We start from the raw sequence: 24,909 nt of genomic DNA on the forward strand, positions 1-24,909 counted from the left end.
TCATCGACACGCGCCGGAAGTACCGTTCACAGGAGCAATCACACTGCCCTGGCTGCGAGGATGGCAGGCTTCGCGGAGCTCGGGCTGTCTTCGTGGCTCGTGGAACAGTGTCGGCAGATGGGTTTGAAGCAGCCCACGCCCGTGCAGCTGGGCTGCATCCCTGCCATCTTGGAGGGTGAGTGTGGCTTGGCCTCTCCAGGAGGCTTCCCCGCTACTGTCGCTTCTCTTGCCTTATCTCAGCTTTTGCCCACGCGGGTCCCGTGAGGCAAGGGGCAGCCCTGGACTTTACGGGCGATCCTGGGTTCCGGAGGACGACTAGGTGATGTTGACGTTTAGGCTGTACTACTGACTCGCCTGCACAAATGATGTAATCTCTGAAACTTTCGTAGTCTCATCACTGAGAGGGTTTGATGAATAACTAATAGATAGTACTGAGAAAATTCGGTAGAACTTGCTTTACTATCTTCATTTTACAAATGGCAATTGAGGTTGTCAAGATTATTGGTAAATCCAGGATTCTGGTCCCTAGACTGCTCCTCTCTCCACCCCTTTGGTCCAACCCAGTTTTGCCATTAAAAGAGATGCCTTCAGGAAGCTTAGGATGTGACAAGTTAAGGCATTAAATAAACAGGGACGAAGAGTCAGTAGGGAGAATAGGATGCAGGTTGGGGGAGGGCATTCTGGACTGAGGAGGACATTCTGAGTTTCCCAAGCTCTGATCCCTGGGAAGGAGTCAAAATGAAATCGTGTTTAGTAGCAGGTATCTCAGGTCAATGGATGTGGGTTCCAGTCTAGGCTGTTATTCACTGGCTGTATGTCCTGGGCAAACCTTTGACTCTGTTTTCCCTTCTGTTAAATGGGGATGATAATGGCCTCACCCTCCTTAAATTTGTCAATTACTCTAAATGGAAAGTTGTCATAATGTTTTCAATAGAAAGGGCACAGGCTGGTACTGAGAATACAGTTTTTGTCATTATTGTTAAGTTGCTAAGACGTGCCCAAGTCTTTTGTGACCCCGTGGACTGTAGCCCGTCGGGCTTCTCTGTCCATGGGATTTCCCAGGCAAGAGTACTGGAGTGGGTTGCCATTTCCTTCTCCAGGGGATCTTCCTGACCCAGGGATCAAATCTATGTCTCCTGCATTAGCAGGTGGATTCTCTACCACTGAGTCACCAGGGAAGCCTGAGCATATAGTCATTGCTCATTAAATGTTAGCTGCTGTAAACTGTGCCTGATGGAATACCTGTCTGTACCTGTGACACTGCTCTGTTCTCTGCCCAGGTCGGGACTGCCTGGGCTGTGCCAAGACAGGCAGTGGCAAGACAGCAGCATTTGTCCTGCCCATCTTGCAGAAGCTGTCTGAGGATCCCTATGGCATCTTCTGCCTCGTCCTGACACCCACCAGGTGAGTCCCACACCCTACACACAGACACACGCTTCTCGGGTGAGTTAACCAGCTGGGTGCTCTTGGGCACGTGCCTTTACCTCTTTGAGTACACTTGCCATGTGTGCAAAATGGGAACAGAAGTTAGCCCAACCCTTAGAGGTGCTGAAGAATTCGCAAGATGGTGTGTGAAAAGTGCTGAGCACAGGGCTTGACTCAGGGCAAGCAGGAAGGCCAGGAAGTAGGCACATGGGCAGAGGAAAGGCCTGGACAGAGCTGGGGGCAGAGAGGAGGGGATTTGGCCACTGACCCACTGACCAGCCTTGGAGCAGCAGTGGGGGGTGGGTGGGTGGGGGTGGTTGACACTTGGGTCTCGGGCTTTGATAACTGTGGTGTCAAGGCCATTGCTGAGGACGTGGGATGAGGAAAGGCCAGTTTGGGTGGGACTGGCCGAGGACAAGCCATACTCTGTTCGGGCACCCAGCTTAGTGAGAGCTGGGCCTCCAACAGTCCATACCAGAACCTTTGTCCAAAGGGGACTGGGAGCCATGGAGAGTGTGTGAACAGGAAAGATGCAAGCAGGAGGCCCTATTAATGGAGACGGGAATGAGAGGCAGGCACAAAACCCCTATCTGACTCAGTCTGGCCCCTTCATGCCCACAGGGAGCTGGCCTATCAGATCGCAGAGCAGTTCCGTGTCCTGGGAAAGCCTCTGGGCTTGAAAGACTGCATCATCGTCGGCGGCATGGGTATGGGGGGACCCAAGGAGGTGCTGGGCATGGGACTGCTGCAGCCTCAGACCATCTACCTAGCCCCATCTCTCGAATTCCACCCACAGACATGGTGGCCCAGGCCCTGGAGCTCTCCCGGAAACCACACGTAGTCATTGCCACACCAGGGCGCCTGGCTGACCACCTCCGCAGCTCCAACACCTTCAGCATAAAGAAGATCCGCTTCCTGGTGAGTCAGCCTGGGGCCCTGATTCATCCGTTTGGGAACTGTGTGTCCCATAGGCCATCCGTTACCAAGTTAGGAATGGTGACAATGACATCTCAGGGACCAACAAAAGGGGGCCTGTACTAGAAAAGATGGGCTCCCCAGGTGACTCAGTTGTAAAGAATTTGCCTGCCGATGTAGGAGATGCGGGTTCGGTCCCTAGGTGGGGAAAATTCCGTGGAGGAGGAAATGGCAACCCACTCCAGTATTCTCACCTGGAAAATCCCATGGACAGAGGAGCCTGGAGGACTGCAGTCCTTGGGGTTACAAAGGGTCGGACACAATTGAGTGGGCATGCATGCACACACTAAAAAGTCAGTAGAGGGCAGGGCCTCTCTGAGGAGTTGACGTTGAAGCTGAGATGGGCAAGAGGGCAGGCCTCCAAGACCTCGAGGGAGAGTGCTCCAGGGTGCATGTCTGAGCCCAGGAAGGAGGCACGTGGGGGAGGTAGGCTGGGCCCTGGGCTGGTGGTCAGGCCTTGGACAGCGGCCTCACCCCACCCCCTGCCTGCTGCGGCTGATGCTACAGGTGATGGATGAGGCGGACCGGCTGTTGGAGCAGGGCTGCACTGACTTCACCGTCGACCTGGAGGTCATCCTGGCAGCCGTGCCCGCCCGCAGGCAGACGCTGCTCTTCAGCGCCACGCTGACCGACACACTGAGGGAGCTACAGGGCCTGGCCACCAACCAGCCCTTCTTCTGGGAGGCTCAGGCCCCGTGAGTCCATAGCTACTTTCTGGTGGCGGGATGGGGCAGGACAAGCTGGAGGCGGAGGTGTCCAACAGAGGTCATTGACCATGGGCGGGGCGGGCAGTGACCTCATTCAACAGAAGGGGAAACAAATCTGCCCGTGCCCAGGGTGCGCACCGTGGAACAGCTGGACCAGCGCTACCTGCTAGTGCCTGAGAAGGTCAAGGATGCCTACCTGGTCCACCTGATCCAGAACTTCCAGGACGAGCATGAGGACTGGTCTATCATCATCTTCACCAACACGTGCAAGTGAGCATGGGCGGGCCTGCCGCTCCCATCCCCTAGGCATCCCTCCCCCTGCACCTCATGGAGGTCCAGCAGGTGGTCTGCGGTTGGAGGTGTCAGGCACACGGCCAGTCTTGGCACTCCAGGGCCTCTGCTCTGACCAGCAGTTTCAGAGGATCCACTCAAGGAGGTTCAGAGAGGTCAAGCAGTTTGCTAATAAGGTCATCCCCATGAAGACAGAGCCAGGATTTGGGAGTCCTCAGACCTGCCTTTTCCTGGTGGCTCAGATGGTAAAGAATCTGTCTGCACTGCAGGAGACCCAGGTTCAATCCCTGAGTTTGGAAGATCCCCTGGAGAAGGGAATGGCAACCCACTCCAGTATTCTTGCCTGGAGAATTCCATGGACAGGGGAGCCTGGTGGGCTACAGTCCATGGGGTTGCAAAGAGTCAGACAAGACTGAGGGACTAACACTTTCACTTTTTCAGACCTGCCCTTAACTGGAAGAGCTGAAGGCCTTGGGCTCTCCCCAGGAGACCCCTGCAGCAGCTGGGAAGGCCCTGGAGCAGCCAGTTTGCTGTGGTCTCAGGGGGGCACTGAGGCCCAGCACATCACCCCCACGGCTGTCCCCTCCACAGACCCGGGGATTTCAAAATCCTTTCACATATTTGGGGAGAGCATCAAGGAGCTGTAGGCTGGTCTAGCCTGAGCCAGCATAGAAGGGCAGCCCACAGCACACGGAGGAGACGTCCTGACCACTGCCCCCCAAGAATTTCTTGGGCTACCAGAAGAGAAAAGCCTGGACGTAGAGTGCTCTCTTGTTGGCTTAGGCCAGGGAAGGGGTCAGCAGGCAGGACGCGGCATCCTTTCTCCCGCTTCTCCTTCCCCAGTCATGCAAGGCCACTGCTAGGGGTCTCAGGGGGGTGGGGGACGGAGCACCCTCCCAGGACCCCAGCACTAGATGGACCGACAGCCTGTCCTTCCCACCAGGACCTGCCAGATCCTATGCATGATGCTACGCAAGTTCAACTTCCCCACTGTTGCTCTGCACTCCATGATGAAACAGGTGAGGCACCAGGTGGCCACCCAGAGCCCTCCCCGACCAGCCTCGCCCTGGGGATGCCTCCCCGCTCCGGGGCTTTTGCTCAGGCCCTCTCCTCTGCCTGGAACACTCTTCCTGCCGCCCCATCTGCCCCGTTCTGGCCTCCTCAAGGTCATCTCCCTCGCTGGACTGTGAGCCCCTTGAGGGCGGAGACTGTCCTGGCCTCTGTCGTGCATGTCCCCAGGCCTGACACAGTAAGCATAAACTCTGAAACATTTCTTGGGATGTTACCTGACACTCCCCTGCCCCAATTTTCTCCCAATTTGGTACAGAAAGAACGCTTTGCCGCCCTGGCCAAGTTCAAGTCCAGCATCTACCGGATCCTGATTGCAACAGACGTGGCCTCCCGGTGAGCGGCTCCAGGGTGCTCCCTCCCCCACGGTGGCCCCCACAAAAGGGCCAGAGAGGGAGGCTGGCTTCAGGCAGCCCCACTTCACCACCGAGTGACCCTGGGTGAGTCCCAACCTCGGTTTCCCCACATGGACAGAGGCGCTGACTGACCTCTGCCTCCAGGGGCCTGGACATTCCCACTGTGCAGGTGGTCATCAACCACAACACCCCCGGACTCCCAAAGATCTACATCCACCGAGTTGGCCGGACAGCCCGCGCAGGTGAGCAGAGGGCGGGGCGGCCTTCGGGCACCCACCCTCCTGCCCGCACAGCACGCAGAGCCAGTCACGAGCTGGTGGGGCACGGGAGGGCCACAGACTGCAGGTGAGAGAGACTAGAGGTAGTGCTCGCAAGCTGGGGGAATCCTCCTTTCAGAACCATGGGCAGGACTTCCCTGGCGGTCCAGCGTTTCAGACTGTGCGCTACCCATGCAGGGGGCACGGGTTTGATCCCTTGCTGGGGAAGATCCCACACACCACTGCCAAAAATCCCCCCAAACAAACAAAAAGACCTAGGTGGGGGTGGTGTGTCTTCTCCACATGATCCAGGCAGCGCTGAGCTGTCCCCTGGGGACACGGCACACACAACCCCCCTCCCCACCACTACCTCTTGCCTCACTCAAGCCCCCTTCACCTGTCAGGGCTGGCCGCCCTAGCCCAGCAGCAAACAGGTGTATGGGTCCTGATGGGTAAGATGCTGCCCTGAGGGATTCAGCATTCAAGTTCAGCCACTTGCTGTGACTCCTGGTAGGAGCCTTGCGTCTGCTCCCCAGCCCCACCCGGAAGGGACACAGAGTCCGGGAGATTTTCTCACACCTGGAGTGGACAGAGCCATGGTCTCTGGAGCCAGACTGGGTCTGGCCCTTCTCTCCTGCCCTGTGGCCTCAGGCCGGTCACATCAGCTCTCTGGGCCCCCACTGCCTCATCCAGCAATGGGTAACAAGAATGTGACGCCTGTTTGGGGCCGCTCTGTGGGTCTCAGGCCTGGTCAGCTCCCAGGGCTGTTCTAGTACATTGTCTCATGGAAACCGGGAACAGAGAAGGTGGCATGTAGAGATCGGAGCTGAAGCCTGTCTGGGCTTCCTGCTGACAGAACTGGGCTTGAGCTCCCTGGCAGCCATACCGAAAAGGGAAATCAGCCACGTCACCGGCCCCTGATTAAGGCCAAACTGGCAGGACAGCCGCCTCTCCCTGGAGTCCTGCTACTCCCCTGGGACAGACCTGCCTACCACATAGAGATCAAGCAGGGGGCTGAGACCTGACGCTCTAAGCTTCCTTCGTTTCCACTCATTCCTCCACCCACTGAGCTCCTGTACAGTTCCTCTTGATCAAGAGGAGCTCTGAGCCACCTAGCGGTCAGGACCTGCTTGTATCGGCCCCTTCTGGCCTCCAGCACATAATCTGGGTGTGTCCCCACAGGGCGGCAGGGACAGGCCATCACGCTGGTGACGCAGTATGACATCCACCTGGTTCACGCCATCGAGGAGCAGATCAGTGAGTGGGGGTAGGGGGGGAGGGTGGTGCCTCCGGGTGAGCCGTCCACTCACCCTGTCAATGCCTGCCTGTCTGCTCATGGGAGGAGGCTTAAACTGCGCTTTCCTTCCTACACAACCCCCATAGAAGTTTCTTTGGCCCAGCTATTGAAGCAGAAACTCCGTCATGGCCTCCAGCAGCCGAAAGCCACGTCTGATGGGAAGGGACTTTGGTTTCTCAGACCACAGTGTGTGGGTGGTCCCTGCAGATGAGTCAAGCCCCAGGGCTGTGGCCTAGGCATGTTTTCAAAATTCCCCTTGGGTGGTTTAATGTATATCCAAGACCGAGAAGCTCTGGGGCATCTCCAACCACTGCACAGACTGTCCTGAGATTCAGAAACATCTTGACTTTAATGGACACTGTTTTCAGGAAAAAAAAACTCCTAATCAAATTCATAGTGTTGTTAACAACCAGAAAAAGAGCAATCTGTACCTAGCTCTTGCCCACCTGATCTTTATCTGATATGACTCTCTATGACCTTGCATGCCCTGCTGCATGGAGAACTACATGGTTGAAATCTTTCTCCCTGTGGTGCCTGCCCCTCCCTGCCCCCTCCCAACCCCAGGTCCCTGCTGTCCCCACAGAAAAGAAGCTGGAGGAGTTCTCAGTGGAGGAAGCCCAGGTCCTACAGATCCTCACACAGGTCAACGTGGTGCGGAGGGAGTGTGAGATTGTGAGTGTTGGGGAAGGGGCTCGTCCTCGGGGACCCAGGGTGCTTCCTCTAAGGTGGCAACCCCCGTGATGGCCTCTCCCTCCCCCTACTCCTTCCCCCCTGCCCAGAAACTGGAGGCGGCCAACTTTGATGAAAAGAAGGAGATTAACAAGCGGAAGCAGATGATTCTGGAGGGGAAGGTGAGGGCTGGCGGAGCTGTCTGTGTGGTAGGGGCAGGGCGCAAGGGTCCCCAGGGGAGACAGTCAGCTTAGCCAGCTTCCGGTCCTCCCTGTGCCAGGACCCCGACCTGGAGGCAAAGCGCAAGGCAGAGCTGGCCAAGATCAAGCAGAAGAACCGGCGCTTCAAGGAGAAAGTTGAGCAGACACTGCAGCGGCAGAAGGCCAGCAGGGCTGACCGCAGGGGGCGCCCGCCCAGGGCCCGGCCTGAGGCCTCACTGTGCCCAGCACCCGCTCAGGGTCCAGCCTGAGTTCCGCACAGTGCCCACTCGCCTAGCCTGGGACTCCTCCATCAAGCTGAGGGTTGGAGCGCCCTCCCCTGAGGACAGGACCCTCTGCCAGCCTGCCCAGTGCCCCTCAGCAGAGCCCGCTGACACCCACGTACAGTGCACAGCCCTCCACCCTGCAGCCTCTGGCGGCCCCTTTCCAGAGCCTTGGCCAAGAGGCGGGCTGCTGAGGAAGGAAGAACACTGGCTGTGAGGTTGGGCCCCAGTCCACCTGGGGTACAGTGACCCCAGCCCAGGGTCACCCTGGATGTGTGATGAGCAAAGGTGTGTCACTTGCAGGAGGTGCTTAATAAATGAGTCTTTTAACTTCTGCAGTCTGACTCTGGGGAGCAGGGGCAGCGAGAAGAGGATGTGGCTGCCTGTACTTCTCAAGTCCCCTGGAACATCATGTTGCCACCCCACCCACTAGTTCTTTCCTGTCGGGCCAGGCCCAAAGCTTTGGACTGTAGTGTTGACCATTCCAGCCGAGTGACCTTGGGTGGGTGAAGTCCCTTATATGGGCCTCAGTTTCCTCATCTGGAAAATGGGTATAGCAACCGCTCTACTATCCGGATGTAGACATGATGTTTTGGAGAGATCGTTTCCATGCCTAGTGAACACAGCCACATTCTAGGAGCTTGCCCACTTGGTTGTACTTGGGGTTTGTGGCCAGAGTGAAGTGAAAGTGGGGGGCTTAATCAGGGTCCATGTTAGTCTGTACTGGTCCAGACAACATGGGCAGGGCTTAAGGAGATGGGGAAGCAGAGACATGTGTCCTGGATATGCTCCCTTAGGCTTTCTGAACCTCACCCTCTAAGTGGCTTACCAAACCCTACACAGACTGAGGGTAGATGGACAGAGGGTCCAGTGATGGTGGTTAGGTATACCCAGCTGCTCAGACACCACACATATACAGCCACGCTTAGAAATGTAATTTGGGCACCAGCACACGCCCTGGGGAGTCTAGAAATTCTACACAATGAAAAGCTCAAAAACAGCCTCTGAGCTGTGAACAGCCAGGGCCGGCTGGAGTCTGTGGACAAGCCCTCCCCAGGCTGAGTCGGGCCCCAGTCCCTGCCAGGGGGCTTGGCCCACCGTGCCGCCTGCGGCCTGGCCTGTGCCCCAGGCGGGAGTCGTTCGGGTAAAACCAGCTCCCACAGGCCCCTTCTATGCAGACCCGGAGGCCGGACTCAGGGCGCGCCCTCGGCCAGGCGGGCCAGCCCCTCCCGCAGCTCGCTCAGCTCAAACAGCCTGACATCCAGGAGCTGAGCGGCCCGGCCCACCTCAGCCCGGGCCCGCTCCCGCTCGACCCGGGCCTCCTCCAGGCTGCGCTCCATGGCCCGCAGCTGGTGCTCCAGCTCCGCGTTCCGCGTTTCCAGGTCCTACGGGGAGAGGGTAGGCAGTGTTGGGGGCCCCAGCGAGTCTGAAGGGTCCAGCATCTCAAAGCGGGTGCCGGGGACCACAGCCCTCCCTCTGGGCCAAACTCTCCCTGTCTGCTGGCTTTCTCCCAGTTACGTATACCCAAGACACTCCCTGGTCCCCCAGCCAATTTGAAGTGACCACATTCCTCCTCAAAATCCTCCTGTCACCCATTGTTCTGGGAATGAAATTCAGACCCCTCCCTCCTCTCCTTGCTCATTCCTGCTCAGCCTTTCTGGCTTCCTTGTGGTTCCTTGAATACTCTCTCCGCACCTCAGGGCCTCTGTATTTGCTGTGCATGCTGCCAGGAGACAACAGGGAGCATTCCCTGAAATACTCTCTCTTTGGGGTACCAGATCCTTTAACTTCTCCACCTGCTGGACTCACAGGACATGCCCCTATGACTGTTCCTCAGATACAGTCTTCAGTGAAAGCCAGGTCAGCCACATCTGGGTACAAATGCAAGCTTCTGGCCTCAGACAGGGATGTGTGAGGTTTGATAGGGCTCAAGAATGGAAATTCAACAGAGACTCAAAAACTGCTTGTTGAATGAATGGAAGAAGATGAAACATTGTCCTAATAACCATCATTTGACTCAGTCCTTCCATGCACCTGGTTATCTGAATCCTTCACAACCTTAGATGTCTTCCTGACTCCATGTATAGGTGAAGAAACGGAGGTTCGGGAAGGCACACGGCTGCCCAGAACCCGTGGGAAGGGAAGATCATGTCCGTCCCACAGCAGGATCTGGCTGCCGCGAGTAGTCACCACACCCCACCCCACAGCAACCACACATACCTGCACCTTCTGCTGTGTCTCCTCACGTTCAGCAGTGTCCGCGGCCTCACGGGACCCACTAGTCTGGCTCCTCAGAGTCTGGATCTCCTAGTGAAAAAGTTCCCAGAATCTGTTCTGAGGTCCTTGGCTCCCCTGCAGGAGATCAAGGAAGGCAAAGCCCGAGGAAACACACATGCAAACAGATGCCTTCACACACCTGGTCTTTAGTTTGCACCAGTGCCTCCAGCTGCTCCAATGACTGGCCGGGTCCCTCCTTCTCACTGCCTGCAGGTGGCTCGGCGGCAGCCTGGGCTTCCAGCTCAGCCACCTGTGCAGACAGGAAGGTCAGCCCTGATGGCTCAGTCTGTACCCTCCTCACCCCGGGAATACGCCTCCTGATCAGTCAAGCCCATGACTGGGAATTCATCCCTCCACATCCAGGCCACTACCTCACCTCGGGCAGGCAGGACTTTAGGGTCTGACGACCCTCTGGGCCGACATCACTTCAGACCCACACTACGGAGCGAGAAACTAAGACTCTGGGACGTGACCTGCCGAGAGCACGCATCCAGCCAGGTGAGCCCAGGACAGACAGGGGGCAGGGGCTTCACAGTCACCCTTGGGCCACCTGGGGTCTTTGGGAGGGTGGGGCTTCCTCACCCGCTGCCGCAGCCGCTCAGCCTCTGCGCGCTGGGCCTCCAGCTGCTGCCTCCACTGGGCGGCGGCCGCGTTGGCCTCTCGCAGGGCGCCCGCCAACTTGTTGTTACTGTCCTGCAGCGCGAAGAACTCGGCCTCCCACTGCACCTCGCCCACGGAGCTGAGACAGCACGGGTGTCGGCAGAGGGCGGGGCGGGGCCTCACTGGGCCGGGGGCGGGGCCAGGGCGGGGCCGGGTCTGGGGCGGGGTTGTGGGCGGGGTCAAGAGACAGGGGGCTGGGGACGTCCCGCGGAGCCGGGGTCAGAGTAGGCCTTTCTGTGTCCGCTCCGCGAGACACAGTCCGCTTGGCGAGCAGTATCAACCCATGGGATGTGGACAGAACCGGGTGGCGGGGAGGCACCCGTGGGTTTAGAATTAGCTGGGGGAGGTGTGGACGGGCCAGGGTTAGCCCCGAGGAATGGATGAGGCAAGCGGGGTCGGCTCTGGAAGGGGCGTAATCTGGGTGTTTCCTCTCCAACCCAGGCGTGTTCGGGGATCCCAGGCTTGGATCCACTGTCAGATTCCGCCACTTGAACGAGTCCCAACAGTTTCTGAGAACCTCCTCTCGCCTCCCCCACCTTTCGTCCTGCCACGCCCCTTGTACCCTTCGCTACCCCCTCACCCTTCGGACAGCATCTTTTTGAGCCGCTCGCGTTCAGCGGGGCCCGGGGCATCCGCGCTCTGGCTGCGGAATAGCTTCTCATCGCCGGGGCCATTGGCGCTGACGAGGGGGCTCGGAGGCACCTAAGGGAATGGATAGAAGTGAAGTCACAGTAGGGCGTGGCTTCCGTTAAGGGCCAGTTAGGTCATGGTTGGGGTTAGGGCTGATGTCAGGGGTCTTGACTGAGAGGGGGCAGGTCCTTCCCAGCACTGGGATCCGATCGTTCCTCTCCCCCCTCGCCCACCATCCATGGCCCCGCATGGCCCCTGGGCTGTAGTTTGGCGCCCTGTCCCGCCTCCTTGCCTGCTGGGCTCTCACCAACCCACCAAGAACAAACCTGATGTAGGCTAGCCTAAACCCAGGGAGAGAGATACTCATCATCTGCAAATCGGGGAGCAATCTGAAGCCTTGACGCTATTCCCTCACCGCAATGACCTTTCCTGGGGCCAAATTTCAACAGCTATTTAAAATTCCTACGGGAAACCTACTCCATTAGGCTAAATTTATTATGAATCCACCTGGTGCCTGAACCACAATCCTGAGGGCAGGGACCAGCCTACTTTTTTATCTTCTTAAGCCCTGTGCCCAGTCCTGGCCTGGCACACAGTAGGTGGTCAATAAATGATGTTGAATAAGTTAGTAGGGCGAAATGCTCAGGGACAGTTTTTTAATCCCACCCCACTACTTAGGGTTTCCCAGATGGCTCAGTGGTAAAGAACCCGCCTGCCAATGCAGGAGACATAAGAGACACAGGTTTGATCCCTGGGCGGGGAAGATCCCCTGGAGGAGGGCATGGCAAACCACTCTGGTATTCTTGCCTGAAGAATCCCATGAACAGAGAAGCCTGGCGGACTACAGTTCATAGGGCCACAAAGAGTTGGGGACGACTGAAGCGACAGTATGCAAGTATGCACCACTACTTAGCCATTTCAACTTTCACATTTCAACTCTGCCACATGAGCTGGTTTTCTGGCCTTCCTTTATCTAACTTTCAGACAGGCCTATGACATGCTCTCGTGGCACCCACACCCTCTTCCATGGCCCCTGCCATGGATCTAGTTTTACATCATCAGTGAGCATTTGGTCCTGAGCACCGGCATAGCATTTAGACCCCTCCCCTTCATAGCAGTTGAGTTCCTGGCAGGCCTGGGACAAGGAGTGCTGACCTGGTGGGCAGTGAGCCCCAGGGCTGGACTGGTGAGTTCTCCCCCATCCTGAGATTTCTCCCGTGCCAGCCTTGCTGCTTCCTTCACTTCCTGGAACTTCTCAGCAAACTGAGGGATGAGGGATAGGAACAGACAGTCAACAAACTCCCAGCCCCCTCCACCAGGGCCCCACCACACGACTCCCACCCAGCACCATCCCTGTCTTTGGAAGAGAGGGAACAGGCTTGGAAGATGATGCCCAAGGAGCAGAGTGGGTATCAGGCTAGAGGGCTGGGGGGGGATGTTCACAGAGGCCACCTTGAGAAAGAGATCCCCTTTCCTTCTCAATCAGCTTATCTCAGTAAGGAGAGCCTCAGGTGGGTGCTAATCTGTCTTTCATGCCTGGGACGCTTGTGAATATCCTTTGTGACAAAGAGAAAGCAGGTCTTGGACTTGGAGCCTCTGACAGGCACCTGCAGCCAGTGGGAAAGTAATCACCCTGTTCTCATTTTTGTTATATTATAGTTTACATTAATCTCCCATACCTGTTTTCCAGCTAGGGTAGGATACACATTTTTTTTTTTTTTGGCTGCACCAAGCAGATTGTGGGATCTCAGTTCCCTGACCAGCGATTGAACCTGGACCGTGGCAGTGAAAGCCTGGAATCCTAACCACTAGGCCACCAGGGAACCTTTTTTAAAGAAATGTGTTTATGTATTTATTTATTTTGGGTTGTACTGGGTCTTCATTGCTGCTTGGGCTTTTCCCTGGTTGCAGCGAGCAAGGGCTACTCTCTAGTTGCGGTGCCCAGGCTCCCCATTGCAGCTTCTTTTGTTACAGAGCACAGGCTCTAGGGCACACGGGCTCAGCAGTTGCAGCTCCTGGGCTCTGGAGCACAGGACCCATGGTCACGGCGCACGGGCTTCATTGATCCACAGCATCTAACATCTTCCCGGTCCAGGGATTGAACCTGTTTCTCCTGCATTGGCAGGTAGAGTCTTTACCACTGAGCCACCTAGGAAGCACCCCCACCTTTTTACATTTTAAAATAAATTTTCTTAGCTTGAAAGTAATGTTAAAAATATTTACAGATATACAGCCCCTTGGTTTGTGCAAAGGGGCCAGTGCAATTCATTGGGGGTGTTGGGGGCAGGCAGTGTTTTCAAAAACTGTTCCAGGATTTCTCTGGTGGCCCAGTGGTTAAGACGCCACACTTCCAGGGCAGGGGATGCAATCCTCAGCTGGGGAACAAAGATCCCATATGCCACATGGCGTGGCCAAAAAAAAAGTCCCAAGAGCAACTGAATACTCATATGTGAAAAAAATACTCCTACTTTATACCGCCTGCAGAAATTAATTCAAGATCTAAATTTGAAAGGGAAACTAATGCTTCTAGAAGAAAAGAGAAGAAAAGCATCTCAGAGAGCATGAACCATAAAGGGAAACAATTAATAAGACAATGCCGAATTCTAGAAACAGCAGAGGGTGGAGGGAGGTGGTAATGAGGGAAGTGCCAGGGGTGTGGGGAAGCGCTCAGCCCAGCAAAGGCACCCAGAGAGGAGCAGGGTGTGTTCAAAATCAAAGCAGGTGGCCAACTGAGCTGGGATGTGGACCAGGGAAGTGGGAAGGGGCTACAGGCTGGTCCAATTCTGTATGCCCATTCTGTTGCTGGGAAGACGGAGGCCCAGCATCTGTCCAGGGTCCCCCAGTAAACACAAGAGAAGACCCAGCCCCAGCCCGGCTCCTCCCACCATGTACCCCCGCGGGCCCACCTGAGTCAGATGCTGTTCAGAAGCAAAGCCAAGGCCATAGACAGTGTTGGCGCGGCTGTCTGCCCACTGTCCAAACTTCTGGGAGGTTTTAGTGAAGGTCATGTTGGGAGTGACAGTGCTGTTGATGATGGCCTGGGGGAAGGTGGGGTGGGGAAGAAAAGTTCATGGGTGATGGAACTGGTAATAATCAATAGGAAACCCCCAGAGAAAATCGCCTTGTGCTAGTCCTTCTGTGCTAAGTCGCTTTAGTCGTGTCCGACTCTTTGTAACTCTATGGACTACAGCCCACCAGCCTCCTCTGTCCATGGGATTCTCCAGGCAAGAGAACGGGAGTGGGTTGCCATGCCCTCTTCCAGGGGATCTTCCTGACCCAGGGATCAAACGTATGGCTCTTACGTCTCCTGCATCAGCAGACAGATTCTTTACCACTAGCACCACTTGGTTTGAGCCATTTCAGGAACAAGATGGAGACCCAGAAAAATTCAGAGTATCCCCTGGCCCCCAAGGCACACAGCAAGGCAGTAAATGGACCCAGTCCTGTCCCTGGGATCCTTGGGACCTGCCACCCCACCCAGGCCCCACCAGGACCTTGGCACCACCAAGGCTGATGATTCGATAGACGTTGCGGGTGGCATCGTAAAAGTAGGAGACAGTGAGTGCGTGTTTGCCCGCAGGGATCCAGTTCCGTTTGGTGGCTGGGTCGATCTGGAACACGTGTGCCCGTGTGCTGAAGATGGGCTGCTCCCTGTGTGGGGAGAGGGTGCTCAGTGGGAGCCAGACACACCCACCCCCGGGGACTCAGGGTCAAGCTGGCAGAAGCAGAGGCTGACCTGGCTGTGGACATTGGTCAGGCTGGTCTGGGCGGGCTCCAAGCAGCAGCCAGTGGGATGGTAGGAACTGCTGGTTTGGCCTCTGGAGGGAGAGGGGGTTTGTGAGTGTCCCCCCTGCCAGGATGAGGGAGGCCAAGCACGTCTAACCCCAGGACCGCACTAGCAAGTACACCATTCACAGAATTTCGATCCAAAAGTGAAGGGAATGTAGCCTGCCAGGTTCCTCCGTCCATGGAATTCTCCAGGCAACAACACTGGAGTGGGTAGCCATTCCCTTTTCCAGGGGATCTTCCGAACCCAGAGATCAAACCCGGGTCTCCTGCATTGCAGGAAGACTCTTTACCATCTGAGCCACCAGGGGCCATCTCCTGTCCTGAGTGTTGCAGGAACATCCTCCAGATGGAGGTGGCCTCTGACAGGAGTCAGGTGGTACCTGATATCCCAGCATAAATCTCACATCTTCCTGCTTACAGGACTCCCAGTGAAGTCTTCTCTATCTCTGGGCCGGGCCCAGGAGGCCAAGGCCAAATCCTGTGCAGTACCTTCTGACATTCATCCATCACTCTTCAAAGCAGGGCCTCCATCAAAAGAGTGGGGCAATAGCGGGTGCCTACTGGGACACCCGTCCCCCACAGGACCCCCAAAGAAACCCCTCAGCTTCCACTCTAGAGCAGAGGCACACCTTGGAGTCAAAGACCAAAAATCCCCAGGGAGCCTGCAACCTAGTTAAAAAGACAAGATGCGGCTGAACAGGTTCACTGGGCTGGCCACCCATCACCACTGAATCCCAGTACGGGCGGCTGGGTGGGGGCCAGTCCCGGAGAGACCCGGTGGAGGGCAGGCAGACCGAGGGAAGTGAGGCCGGGACTCTGGAGCCCCCGCGGTCAGAGGGGGGAGTGCACCCCCTCCTTCTGGGCAGCTGCTGTCCTGGTCACAGGGTCTGAAACCGGAGCTCGGGGTGGGGGAGGGGCGGTGACTTTGGCCGGCGTTGGGGGTGGGTCCCGGGTCGAGCCGGGGTTCCGCGGGCGCAGGGGTCTCAGACACTCGGGTCCCTCCTGCCCGTCCGGACGCTCCTGCCGCGACTTGCTGCACTGGGGAAAGTTACTCACCAACTAGTCATGCGCCTCGGACGCCGCCGGCCGCGGGGCTCCCCAAGGGGAGCTCGACCCCGCCCGGTGTCCGGGATCCAACATTGCATTTGGTGGTCGAAGCCCCACCCCACGAGCCCCAGTCCAGGGAATCGGATATTCATTCGGGATCAAGACCCCACCCGCGTCAGGACCAGGACGCCCCAACTTCGGGAAGTGTTGCCCCCAGCCCTGGAACTTCCAAGATCCCTTACCACGGCCCTCCAACACTCCGGGTCCAGAACTTCGGGGACACGTTATCTACCTCCTGCAACCGCAGGTCCAGAACTTAGGGGATCCTTCGCGCTTTCCCTGACTCCTGAACTTCGGGGACCCCCTGCCACCGTTCCATTCCCAGGTCGGGAATTTCGGGGTTCCCTCGGATCGCCCCTCCACCCCAGGTCCGGAACTTCGGAGACACCTTCACAGCCTTCTCCAACGACGGGGCCGGAACTTCGGGACCCCCTCCCAATGTCCCCTCCCTGACCCCGACTCCGGAACTTCGGGGTCCCCTGCCCTCTCAAGCTCTGGCACTTCGGGGCTCCCCCAGCTCCCCCCAGCCTCCGTATCCCGAACTTCGGCGACCCCCCCCCCCAGTACCCTCTCCGGGGCTCTGGAACTTCGGGGCCCCCCGCACCCCCAGCGCTGGCTCGCTTGGCCGGGCTCACCCTGCCGGCTCGGCGCCCCGCAAGTGTCCGGGCGCGAGACGGGTGCCGCCCCGCGGCGCCGACTCCCCGCAGCCCGGCGCCCCGCTCGCTCGCTGGCTCCGGGGCCCGCGCCCTCCGCGCCGCCCTCCGCGCCGCCCGCGCCTTTGTCTGCGCCGCCGCCGCCGCCCGCGCCGCCTCCGGTCCCATCGCGGCGGGTCCCGACGCGGCCGCCGCCCGCCCCGCCTCCCCGGGCCGCCGAGGCCGCCCCGCAGCGCCCCCTGCCGGCCCTCCGCGGCGGGGGGGCGGGAGAGAGGGAGGGGCAGGGGCAGGGAGGAAGAGGGGAAGGATGGAGGGCAAGAGGTTAAGGAGGGTGCGGAGGGGGACAGTCAAAGGGGCAGAGCCAGAGACGCGGACCCAGAGACAGAGAGACGGAGGAGAGAGGCAGAGACACAGGCGACAGGCAGACAGACCTCGGCAGACAAAGGAGAAGGTGGCCTCATCCCCCTTTCAAGGGTGTATGTGGGGGGTGTCCCCGATCCTCTGGGCCACGGCTGCTTTTGTCTGCTATGGGGAGTCAGGTCCCTCTTCACCCGAAGGGAGTCCAGGTGCAGGGCGCATCTGCCCTAGGTGGACGGACCCAGGCGTGGCTGGTCCTCCTTGCCTGTATGCGGGAAATGAAGAAAGAGACCTTGGGGAGAGGAGGCTAGAAGATGAGAGAGAGGCGAACAGTAGGCGCCTAATGGGGCTTGACCCCAGGTGCCCTCTCAGATCCCTTCCTGCCTGCTCTCCCACCCCACTCTGATCCCCAGGGGCGAGCTTTTGTCCACCTTGGGGCTTCTGTGTCTCCCCAAACGGCTGTCACAGTGTTGATGAGGTTGGATTAGGATTATCATTGCTGTTAAAGGGTCCCCAAATCCCAGGTTGGGGGAATATCCATGTCCACTTGCCACTGAATGGGTGAATTGCCTGGAGGTCCACAGGCCTGGGCTTGTCACTACTGCTCGGAGTCCATGCCTTCCTACAGTTCTGGGAGACGGAACTTCTAGAGCTGAGCCAGGATCTCCTGGTCCAAGCCTGCGGAGCCCCCTTGTCAGTCCCAGCTCCACCCTCTCTCTGGAGGCTCCTCCAGAGTCACACAGTGCCACGGGGTTTGTGGACAGGGGCACTGAACCAAGGAAGGCCTGCACTTCCGTGAAGCTCTGAGCCTCACCTATGTGACCCCATGGACTGTAGCCTGCCAGCCTCCTTTGTCCATGGGATTCCCCAAGTAAGAATACTGGAGTGGGTAGCCATGCCCTCCTCCAGGGGATCTTCCCCACCCAGGAATGGAACCTGCATCTCTTATGTCTCCTGCATTGGCAGGTGGGTTCTTTACCACTAGCACCACCTGGGAAGCCCACATTCGAGGCTTTTTGCTTTTTCTCTCCTCTGACTGCTTTCCCTGTTCTTGTCTGTCTGTTTCCCCCACATCTGAGCTGGTCTCTCCCTTCAAATTACCTTTAGGTGAATCCTAGGTCATGTTGTTTCTGGAGCCTTCATCCCAGGCCAAGATCTGAGTTTTCCTCCCTCCCAGCCTTTGCCGAAGCTGTTCCCTCCAACTAGAATGCCCTTCTCAAAGGCTTGTATTCTGTTTTGTCCTTCTAGGTTCAGCTCCTCTGCCCCCTCACCTCCCAGATGCTTCTCTGACTATCCTGAGCTTGGTAGGGACCTCGCCCACCCCTGCTGCACCACCCCATCCCTTTCTTTGGGATCCCTGATTGATTTACTGGTCCGATTGTGGCCAGAACTGACCCATCCTTGAGCCTGAACCTCTCTCAGCGTGAGAGGGACTATCACTCCAGCTCAGGAAACAGAGCCACAGACTCACTTTCTCCACCTGCCTCTAACTTCACACGGCATCTGCATAAGCAAGGGATTTGGCTTCGCTCTCAGGCCCAAAGCCACAAAACGCTTGAACACTGTAGGGAACAAAGAAAATACCGTCTGTTCCGTGCAGAGAATGACTTTTCCTTATAACCAAAAAAAAAAAAAAAAAAGTAACTGGGAAGGTGCTGGCAGGGCCGAGGCTTTTGGAAGCCACTCAGCGTGTGCTGAGTACTGGCCGGCTGTAGAACTGGGGCCAGGTGGCTGTTCCGTGGGGGGCGGGTGGGCGAGGAGCCTCGGCAGACTTTACCCCTTACGTGGGCAGGAGGCGACAGCGTGACGGAGAATGGGGTCCCCTCTCAAGTCTCCAGGAAGGATTGGGATGGAGCTGGCCTTGAGCAGCCCTGACCTGCCGTTGTCTTAGTCCAGTTCAAACTGAGAGAATGATTCTGTCAGTGTAGACTCGGCTTTCCCGCCTGGAGAATGGGCTGATGCTCATGGGGCTGGGGTGGGGGGAGGAGGCAGGAAGAACCCAGGCAACACCATCAGCCTCTCACTTTTCCCCGGGCATAGATGAGTAGGAGGCTGCCCTGAGCTGCCTCTCCCACCTCGGCCTGAGCCCTCTTCTGCCTGGTCCTTGGGCCTCTCTTACAAAGGACTGGGAATGTCCTTAAGGGACGAGCAGAGGCCGCCAGCCCAAGGTGGTGACTAGAAACGACAGCTTCCTCTTGGGGCTGAGCAAGGACTTGAGGGAACGCGCTTCCTGCCACGGGAGGAACCAAGCAGGAAATAGCTCATTCGGCTCTCAGCTCAGCTCAGTTCAGTTGCTCAGCCATGTCTGACTCCTTGAGACTCCATGGACCGCAGCACTACAGAGTAGCTCTTATAGGTGAGGCTCCGGCCTCTGTCTCGTTAAATCTGACCCAGACTTTGGGCTGAAGTTATATTGTCTCTCTTCCCTGGAGGGTTCCTGTCCCACCAGAGCAGCAAAGGGGGGAGAGTGTCTGTCACTATTCCCCAAAACCACATGCCCAACCTCATGGCCTGGATTACAGGGACCACTCAGGTCTGTTTATGTCATGATTTGGTTACTGCCTACTTTGTTCAAGCCTCTGTCCCACCACCTAGAGCAAGTCTGACTTGCACCAGGAACTCTGTAAATGTTGCCAGCAGGAAGAGATCCCAAGGGCCCTGCCTAGGTCCTTGGTGGCCTTCAATGTCACATGAGCCAGGGTGCCTCTTACCAGCAGAGTGATCTTAAAGAAGTCACTTTCCTTCCCGGTATTTTAGTTTCCCCATCTATAAAACATGCGTTAAGAATGATACCCACTTCTGAGGCTTCCTGTAAGGCTCCAATATGGCCTGGCATGAAGAGGGCATGACCCTAGGAGCTTAATAAATGTCTGCTCGTTATAAACATCATAGTTATTCTTGGCTATCTGGACAGGAGGTTTTGATATGAGCCAAGTTCTTAAGACTTTCAGGGTTCAAAGGGTCCCAACCAGATGTGAGCTCCTGAAGACAGAAATGGGTCCAACGTGGCATGATATCCTCTAAATCTTTAGCTCTGGGCCCTTCCTCTAACCACCCTCCTTCTCCTACTCCCTATGGCCCCAGGTTTGCCAGCTGGGACAGCCACAGGATCGTATCCTCCTAGCAAACTCCTATTCATTCCTCAAACCCCTACCCACCCCGCCCATGCCCTCTTCTCTAAGAAGGCTTCTTTCCTGCTAAACCCTCCCTAACACACTCCCTCCTGGTGGAAGTGTCTGTGTTCAGGGCTGACTCCCCCAGCCCGAGGGAATCTCAAGGGCTCAAGTGAGGCATCTCTTGGCTTTGGCGTCTTCCAGCATGGGTTAGCTGCATGGGATTCATGGCAGAGGAAAGTTTGATGATTCTCAACTCACACACAAAAACTGACCCCACCTTAAATTCAGATCTATTTCAATTTCTGCCAAAGGCCAAGGTTAATTCATTAAACAAACAGCCCCCAGGAAGTAATGAAGACAGGTACCCACCTCCCCCACCCCACTCCAGCCCAGCCCAGCCCCGGCACGAAGGGGCTGGGGAAGGGGGTCTGGCACTGGATTATGGACTAGACCTCCCAGGACCAGGGTGGGTTGGGGGTTAGGGAAGCAGAACTTGAGCCCCCTCCAAACTCCAAACCTGGATCCGTGGTTTGGTTCCCACAGACCTAATTACCCTCATTTGCCACATGCACTAATTACCTCCGTCGTACCAGGTGTCTGGGCGGGGCTGCCCCACTTTCGGGAGGTAGGTCGGGCCCGATTATTTTTGGCTGTGCCGTCCTTGAAGGCTCTACCATCCGTTCATGTCAAGGGCAGAAAGTGGGGCATAAAAACCAGGACCACATCAGGAGAGACAGTGGGAGACTTGAGAGTCAAGTTGGCCTAGGATTCCCCTGAGCAGGGGATTTGGGCCTCAGACTGAGGGTCTTTGGCACTTACCTGCAGCAAAACCTGGAGAGGCTGAGACTCATTCATCTCCATGGTGGATTGGTCTGGAGGCCTGTTTTGAATGTGAAATAATTGGTGAGAGAGGGCTTGGATTGCGGGTGTTAGTCAGACGGGTCTGGGTGTAAGTCCGGAGTCATCCGAACTTGATGTGTGTTCCTGGGCACATGACCCTCTCTCTTTGCATCTTTCCTGAGGGACCCAACAGGGACCATAAGTTACAAAGAGTGCTCTGGGCAGCGTGTACGGCATGTGCAAAGACCCTGAGGTGAGGGTGGACTCATGTGTTGGAAGAACAGCCAGGAGTCCCGGGTGGTCAGAACAGAGTGAGTGGGGAGAAAGCGGGGGGATGCTGAGGGCCCAGGAGGCCACAGGAGCCAGGTGGGACCTCATGGGTGGTGGTGAGGTAGGTGGATTTCCAAGTACCCCAGGGTACTGGGGAGCCATGGGAGAGTTTGGAGCCACAGAGGGAGAGATGTGATCGGATGTGCATTGCAGGCTGGTAGCATCTGAGATCCCCAACAAGGGATTACACCCAGGCCCTTGCCAGTGAAAGTGCAGAATACTAACCACTGGGCCACCAGAGAATTCCCCAGGGTTTCAACTCTTAGGAGAGAACGAGGTATCTCTATGGGCATCCCAGGTGATTCTAGTGGTAAAGAACCTACCTTTCAGTGCCAGAGACACAAGAGATGTGGGTTTGATCCTTAGGTCAGGAAGATCCTCCAGAGAAGGGCATGACAACCCACTCCAGTATTATTGCTTGAAGAATCCCCGTGAACAGAGGAACCTGGTGGGCCACAGTCCATAGGGTCACCAAAATCAGACACTACTGAAGTGACTTAGCACACATGCAGAACACTATACAATGTGCAGAGCAGCGGCAGGCCCTGAGCCTCAGTTTCCCAGTCCCGGCAGAGTCCAGAGGCTTTGGCAGCCCCAGGACACTCTGGACCCTCAGCCAGGGAACCTCCCCCCACCCCAAGCTCCCACATTCCGGCCAAGCAGCCTACATGGACTCCCTTCCGCCTGCCCTCTCCTCCTACTCGCCTTCTGGGGCCATGAAGGAACAGCTGTGGGAACAGAGAGCGGGAGGCCTCGGGAAGGCTGCGTGGAGGGGCTCCGGGGGCCGTGTTCCCGCTTGGCGACAGCCCCCGTGGGGCCGCTGGGTGCCGAATGTTCTTGCAGGAACTGGGTGACTCAGATGCCTCCTCCTCCTCCCTCGGTCTGCCAGGGGAGGTCGTTCCTGGTCCCCAGGCACAGGCTAGAGTCAGCATTCACCCCTCTGGGCCGCCCCCAAACCAGCATCTCCACCCCCGGGATCCCTTAACTGGCGGCATGGCTCACTTTCCTGCTCCAGCAGCTTCCGTGAGTCTCTTGGAGGTTTCAGAGGGAGAATCTAGCACCTTGTTTCCACTGGCCAAGCTCCTGGACCCCATCTCTGAACTTATGCACTTGGCCTCGTTTCTGAGCTTTTGTACTTGACCCCATCTATGGCCTGGAAAATGAGCTCCGCTAAACTTCCTCCTCCAGGAAGCCTTCCCAGCCTCCCTCCACTGCCCCAAGCCTGACACAGGGGTATCTCTCTCTGGCTTTGCCCCTACCCCAGACTGGGAGTCCTTCAGAGTCTTGACTTGAGTAAAGGGCTCTCAGGGGCTCCACTGTCTCCAGCGTGGGGTACAAACAGAAAGGGAGACACCCGCCGTGGCAGCCCGAGGCAGGACCCCACAGGCCGCCTCCTTGATCTGATCTCTAACTTCATTTTTTTTGTTGTTGGCCACACTGTGGGATCTTAGTTCCCTGCCCAGGAATTGAACCCACATTTCCTGCAGTGGAAGAGCTGATTCTTAACCAGTGGACCGCCAGTAAAGCCCCTCTTGTTGTTCAATCGCTCAGTCGTGTCCGACTCTTCGCGACCCCGTGGGCTGCAGCACGTCAGGCATCTTTGTCCTTCACTGTCTCCCGGAGTTTCCTCAAACTCATGTCCACTGAGTTGGTGATGCCATCCAACCATCTCATCCTCTAGCTTTTGTTTTTATAGAAGAGGAAACTGAGGCTCAAGGGACTCAGGCCAGTTCCCCAGATTAAAAACTAGCTGAGTGGAAAAGCTTGGCCTGAAACCTGAATCTGACAAGCCAGACTCTGCTCCCTGCAACCTTCAGAGTCTTATTTACCCAAAGGAACGGGGCGAGGGTGGGGGGGTTGGGCTTTCACTTGCCTGCGGGTAGATTTGGTATAATCTAGGCTCAGACTCAAATGTTCCAAATCCATCTCCATGGATACCCTGGGGACTTCCCTCGGCCCTCTGTTTCCTCCTCCTCTCTCTCTCTCCCTCTCTCTCTCTCTTTTTTAAAATTTTTATTTTTTGGTCACACCTTGCAGCTTGCAGGATTTGGTTCCTGGACCAGGGGTTGAACCTGGCCCTCGGCAGTGAGAGCTTGGAGTCTTAACCACTGGACCGGACTACCAGGGAATTCCCTGCTTCCTCCCCTTTAAGAAGGAGGTTCTTCATTTTTCAAAAAAAATTACTGATTTGGCTGTGCTGGGTCTTTGTTGTGGCATGTGGGATCTTTGGTTGTGGCATACAGACTCTTAGTTGCTGCATGTGGGGTCTCGTTCCCGAGCAGGGATCACACCTGGGTCCCCAGCATTGGGAGCTCAGAGTCGTAGTCACTGGACCAGCAGGGAAGTCCCTTCTTTTTTTGACTTATGTTTATTGAGCACCTACTACATGCTAGTACTTCAGGAGGCGCTGCCCTCAGGGGACTCACAGCTATCTGGTGGACGAAATGGATGACAAACAAAGGACAGAGCAGGCTGGCTTCAGTCAGCATTATGAGAAGGAAAGAAAACCAAGCAAAACAACGGACAAAGACAGCTGGTTGGCAAAGGCTGCTCTGAGATGATAGTTCAAGGGGAAAGAGCATGTGCAAAGACCCTGAGGTGGGAATGCACTCAGCCTCTTAGAGCAGCATCAGGTGTGGCTTGAGCAGGGTGAGTAGGGGGCACAATTGGGGGCCGTGTGGGCAGAGTTCAATAGACTCGGCATCAGAAGGAGCCTTCTGGGCCCCAGTGAAGAATGGAGACTGGGGCGCCACGGGAGACTTTTGAGCAGGAGAGCGACAGGATTTGCTTTTATAGGTTGAGGTAAGATTCACCAGGATGCCACGTGGCAAATGGACTGAGGAGGGCGATTCTGATACTTTCCTCTTTGTTTATCATGAAGCAGAGGGCATCCTGGACTGTGCTTGACAAACAAGAGACGTTGTTATCAGTTATCACTATTTCTTTAGGGATGGCCACAGGCTCTGAGCACATGTCCCTCCCGGGTCCTCGAGGAGGAAGCTCATCTTAGCAACCCCCTTTCTGCTTTGTCTGGCCTTCCTCTTTCTCTCTCAGAAACTCTTGACGCTGGCTCTGGTCTTATCACTGAAATCCCAGGCCTCCAATAGTCCGGAAACATCTGGTTTCCGGAGCACACAGATCCTCTAGTACCAAGGGAGGTCACGGAGGAGCCTGCTTTACCCTGGGCTGGAGGAGGGGGACCACTGAGGGACAGAGAAAGGGTCACACACTGGACACCAACCACATATAGGGGAGACACTACCTCTAGGCCGCAGTCAGGGGCCTGGGTTCGAATCCATATGTGCGTGCTAAGTCACTTCAGTCATGTTCGACTCTTTGCAACCCTATGGGCTGTAGCCTGCCAGGTTCCTCTGTCCGTGGAATTCTCCAGGCAAGAATACTTGTGTGGGTTGCCATTCCCTGCTCCAGGGGACCTTCCCAACCCAGGGATTGAACCCGGGTCTCCCACATTGCAGACAGATTCTTTACCATCTGAGCCATCAGGAAAGCCCCCAAAGTCATGTCCAACTCTTTGCGGCCCTATGGACTGTAGCCCACCAGGCTCCTCTGTCCGTGGGATTCTCCAGGCAAGAATACTGGAGTGGGTTGCCACACCCTCCTCCA

At 56.7% G+C, this 24,909-nt stretch overlaps 2 protein-coding genes and 1 long non-coding RNA gene across 6 annotated transcripts; 1 reads left to right on the forward strand and 2 right to left on the reverse strand.

The window, feature by feature from the left end:
• Nucleotides 1-5: 5 nt before the first annotated feature.
• Nucleotides 6-7,899, forward strand: DDX49 (DEAD-box helicase 49). 2 transcript variants are annotated; one of them, XR_006269162.1, is made up of 13 exons: nt 6-175; nt 1,281-1,404; nt 2,047-2,132; nt 2,222-2,343; nt 2,908-3,095; nt 3,237-3,377; nt 4,342-4,417; nt 4,726-4,802; nt 4,967-5,064; nt 6,262-6,336; nt 6,941-7,048; nt 7,156-7,227; nt 7,326-7,395. XR_006269162.1 is itself a non-coding variant. In XM_043467423.1 (13 exons), the coding sequence occupies exons 1-13, from the start codon at nt 61-63 to the stop codon at nt 7,512-7,514; spliced, it is 1,452 nt and encodes a 483-aa protein (XP_043323358.1). In that variant the 5' UTR covers nt 6-60; the 3' UTR covers nt 7,515-7,899. The 2 variants fall into 2 exon arrangements, 1 of the variants encoding a protein (XP_043323358.1); XM_043467423.1 differs by having other exon boundaries at nt 6,960-7,048; nt 7,326-7,899.
• A 547-nt stretch (nt 7,900-8,446) lies between these two features.
• Nucleotides 8,447-16,806, reverse strand: HOMER3 (homer scaffold protein 3). Of its 3 annotated transcripts, XM_043467426.1 has the most exons (11): nt 16,625-16,806; nt 16,172-16,224; nt 14,830-14,911; nt 14,588-14,744; nt 14,000-14,131; nt 12,249-12,356; nt 11,044-11,165; nt 10,386-10,542; nt 9,943-10,053; nt 9,747-9,833; nt 8,447-8,911 (listed from the first exon to the last, which is right to left on the reverse strand). In XM_043467426.1, exons 3-11 carry the CDS (start codon nt 14,841-14,843, stop codon nt 8,720-8,722), a joined length of 1,080 nt encoding a protein of 359 aa, XP_043323361.1. In that variant the 5' UTR covers nt 14,844-14,911; nt 16,172-16,224; nt 16,625-16,806; the 3' UTR covers nt 8,447-8,719. The 3 variants fall into 3 exon arrangements, with proteins under 3 accessions (XP_043323361.1, XP_043323360.1, XP_043323362.1); XM_043467425.1 differs by lacking the exon at nt 16,172-16,224; XM_043467427.1 differs by lacking the exons at nt 16,172-16,224; nt 16,625-16,806 and adding an exon at nt 16,557-16,581.
• Nucleotides 16,807-17,127: 321 nt separating this feature from the next.
• On the reverse strand, nt 17,128-21,646 carry LOC122440777. Its single transcript, XR_006269163.1, has 4 exons — nt 21,609-21,646; nt 20,935-20,995; nt 20,695-20,785; nt 17,128-17,264 (listed from the first exon to the last, which is right to left on the reverse strand). It is a non-coding gene; the product is annotated as an uncharacterized LOC122440777 (long non-coding RNA).
• Nucleotides 21,647-24,909: the final 3,263 nt, after the last annotated feature.

This window comes from Cervus canadensis, chromosome 4 (genome assembly GCF_019320065.1).
Source record: "Cervus canadensis isolate Bull #8, Minnesota chromosome 4, ASM1932006v1, whole genome shotgun sequence".
Taxonomy (NCBI): domain Eukaryota; kingdom Metazoa; phylum Chordata; class Mammalia; order Artiodactyla; family Cervidae; genus Cervus; species Cervus canadensis.

Coding starts and splice junctions, on each gene's coding strand:
- HOMER3 (XM_043467425.1), bottom strand. Junction 14,132..14,587: donor TCAGCCTTGGTGGTGCCAAG/GTCCTGGTGGGG, acceptor ACCTTCCCCCAG/GCCATCATCAACAGCACTGT. Junction 11,166..12,248: donor TGGGGCTCACTGCCCACCAG/GTCAGCACTCCT, acceptor CCATTCCCTTAG/GTGCCTCCGAGCCCCCTCGT.
- DDX49 (XM_043467423.1), top strand. CDS start 61: ATGGCAGGCTTCGCGGAGCTCGGGCTGTCTTCGTGGCTCGTGGAACAG. Junction 2,344..2,907: donor TAAAGAAGATCCGCTTCCTG/GTGAGTCAGCCT, acceptor CTGATGCTACAG/GTGATGGATGAGGCGGACCG. Junction 4,803..4,966: donor GCAACAGACGTGGCCTCCCG/GTGAGCGGCTCC, acceptor CTCTGCCTCCAG/GGGCCTGGACATTCCCACTG.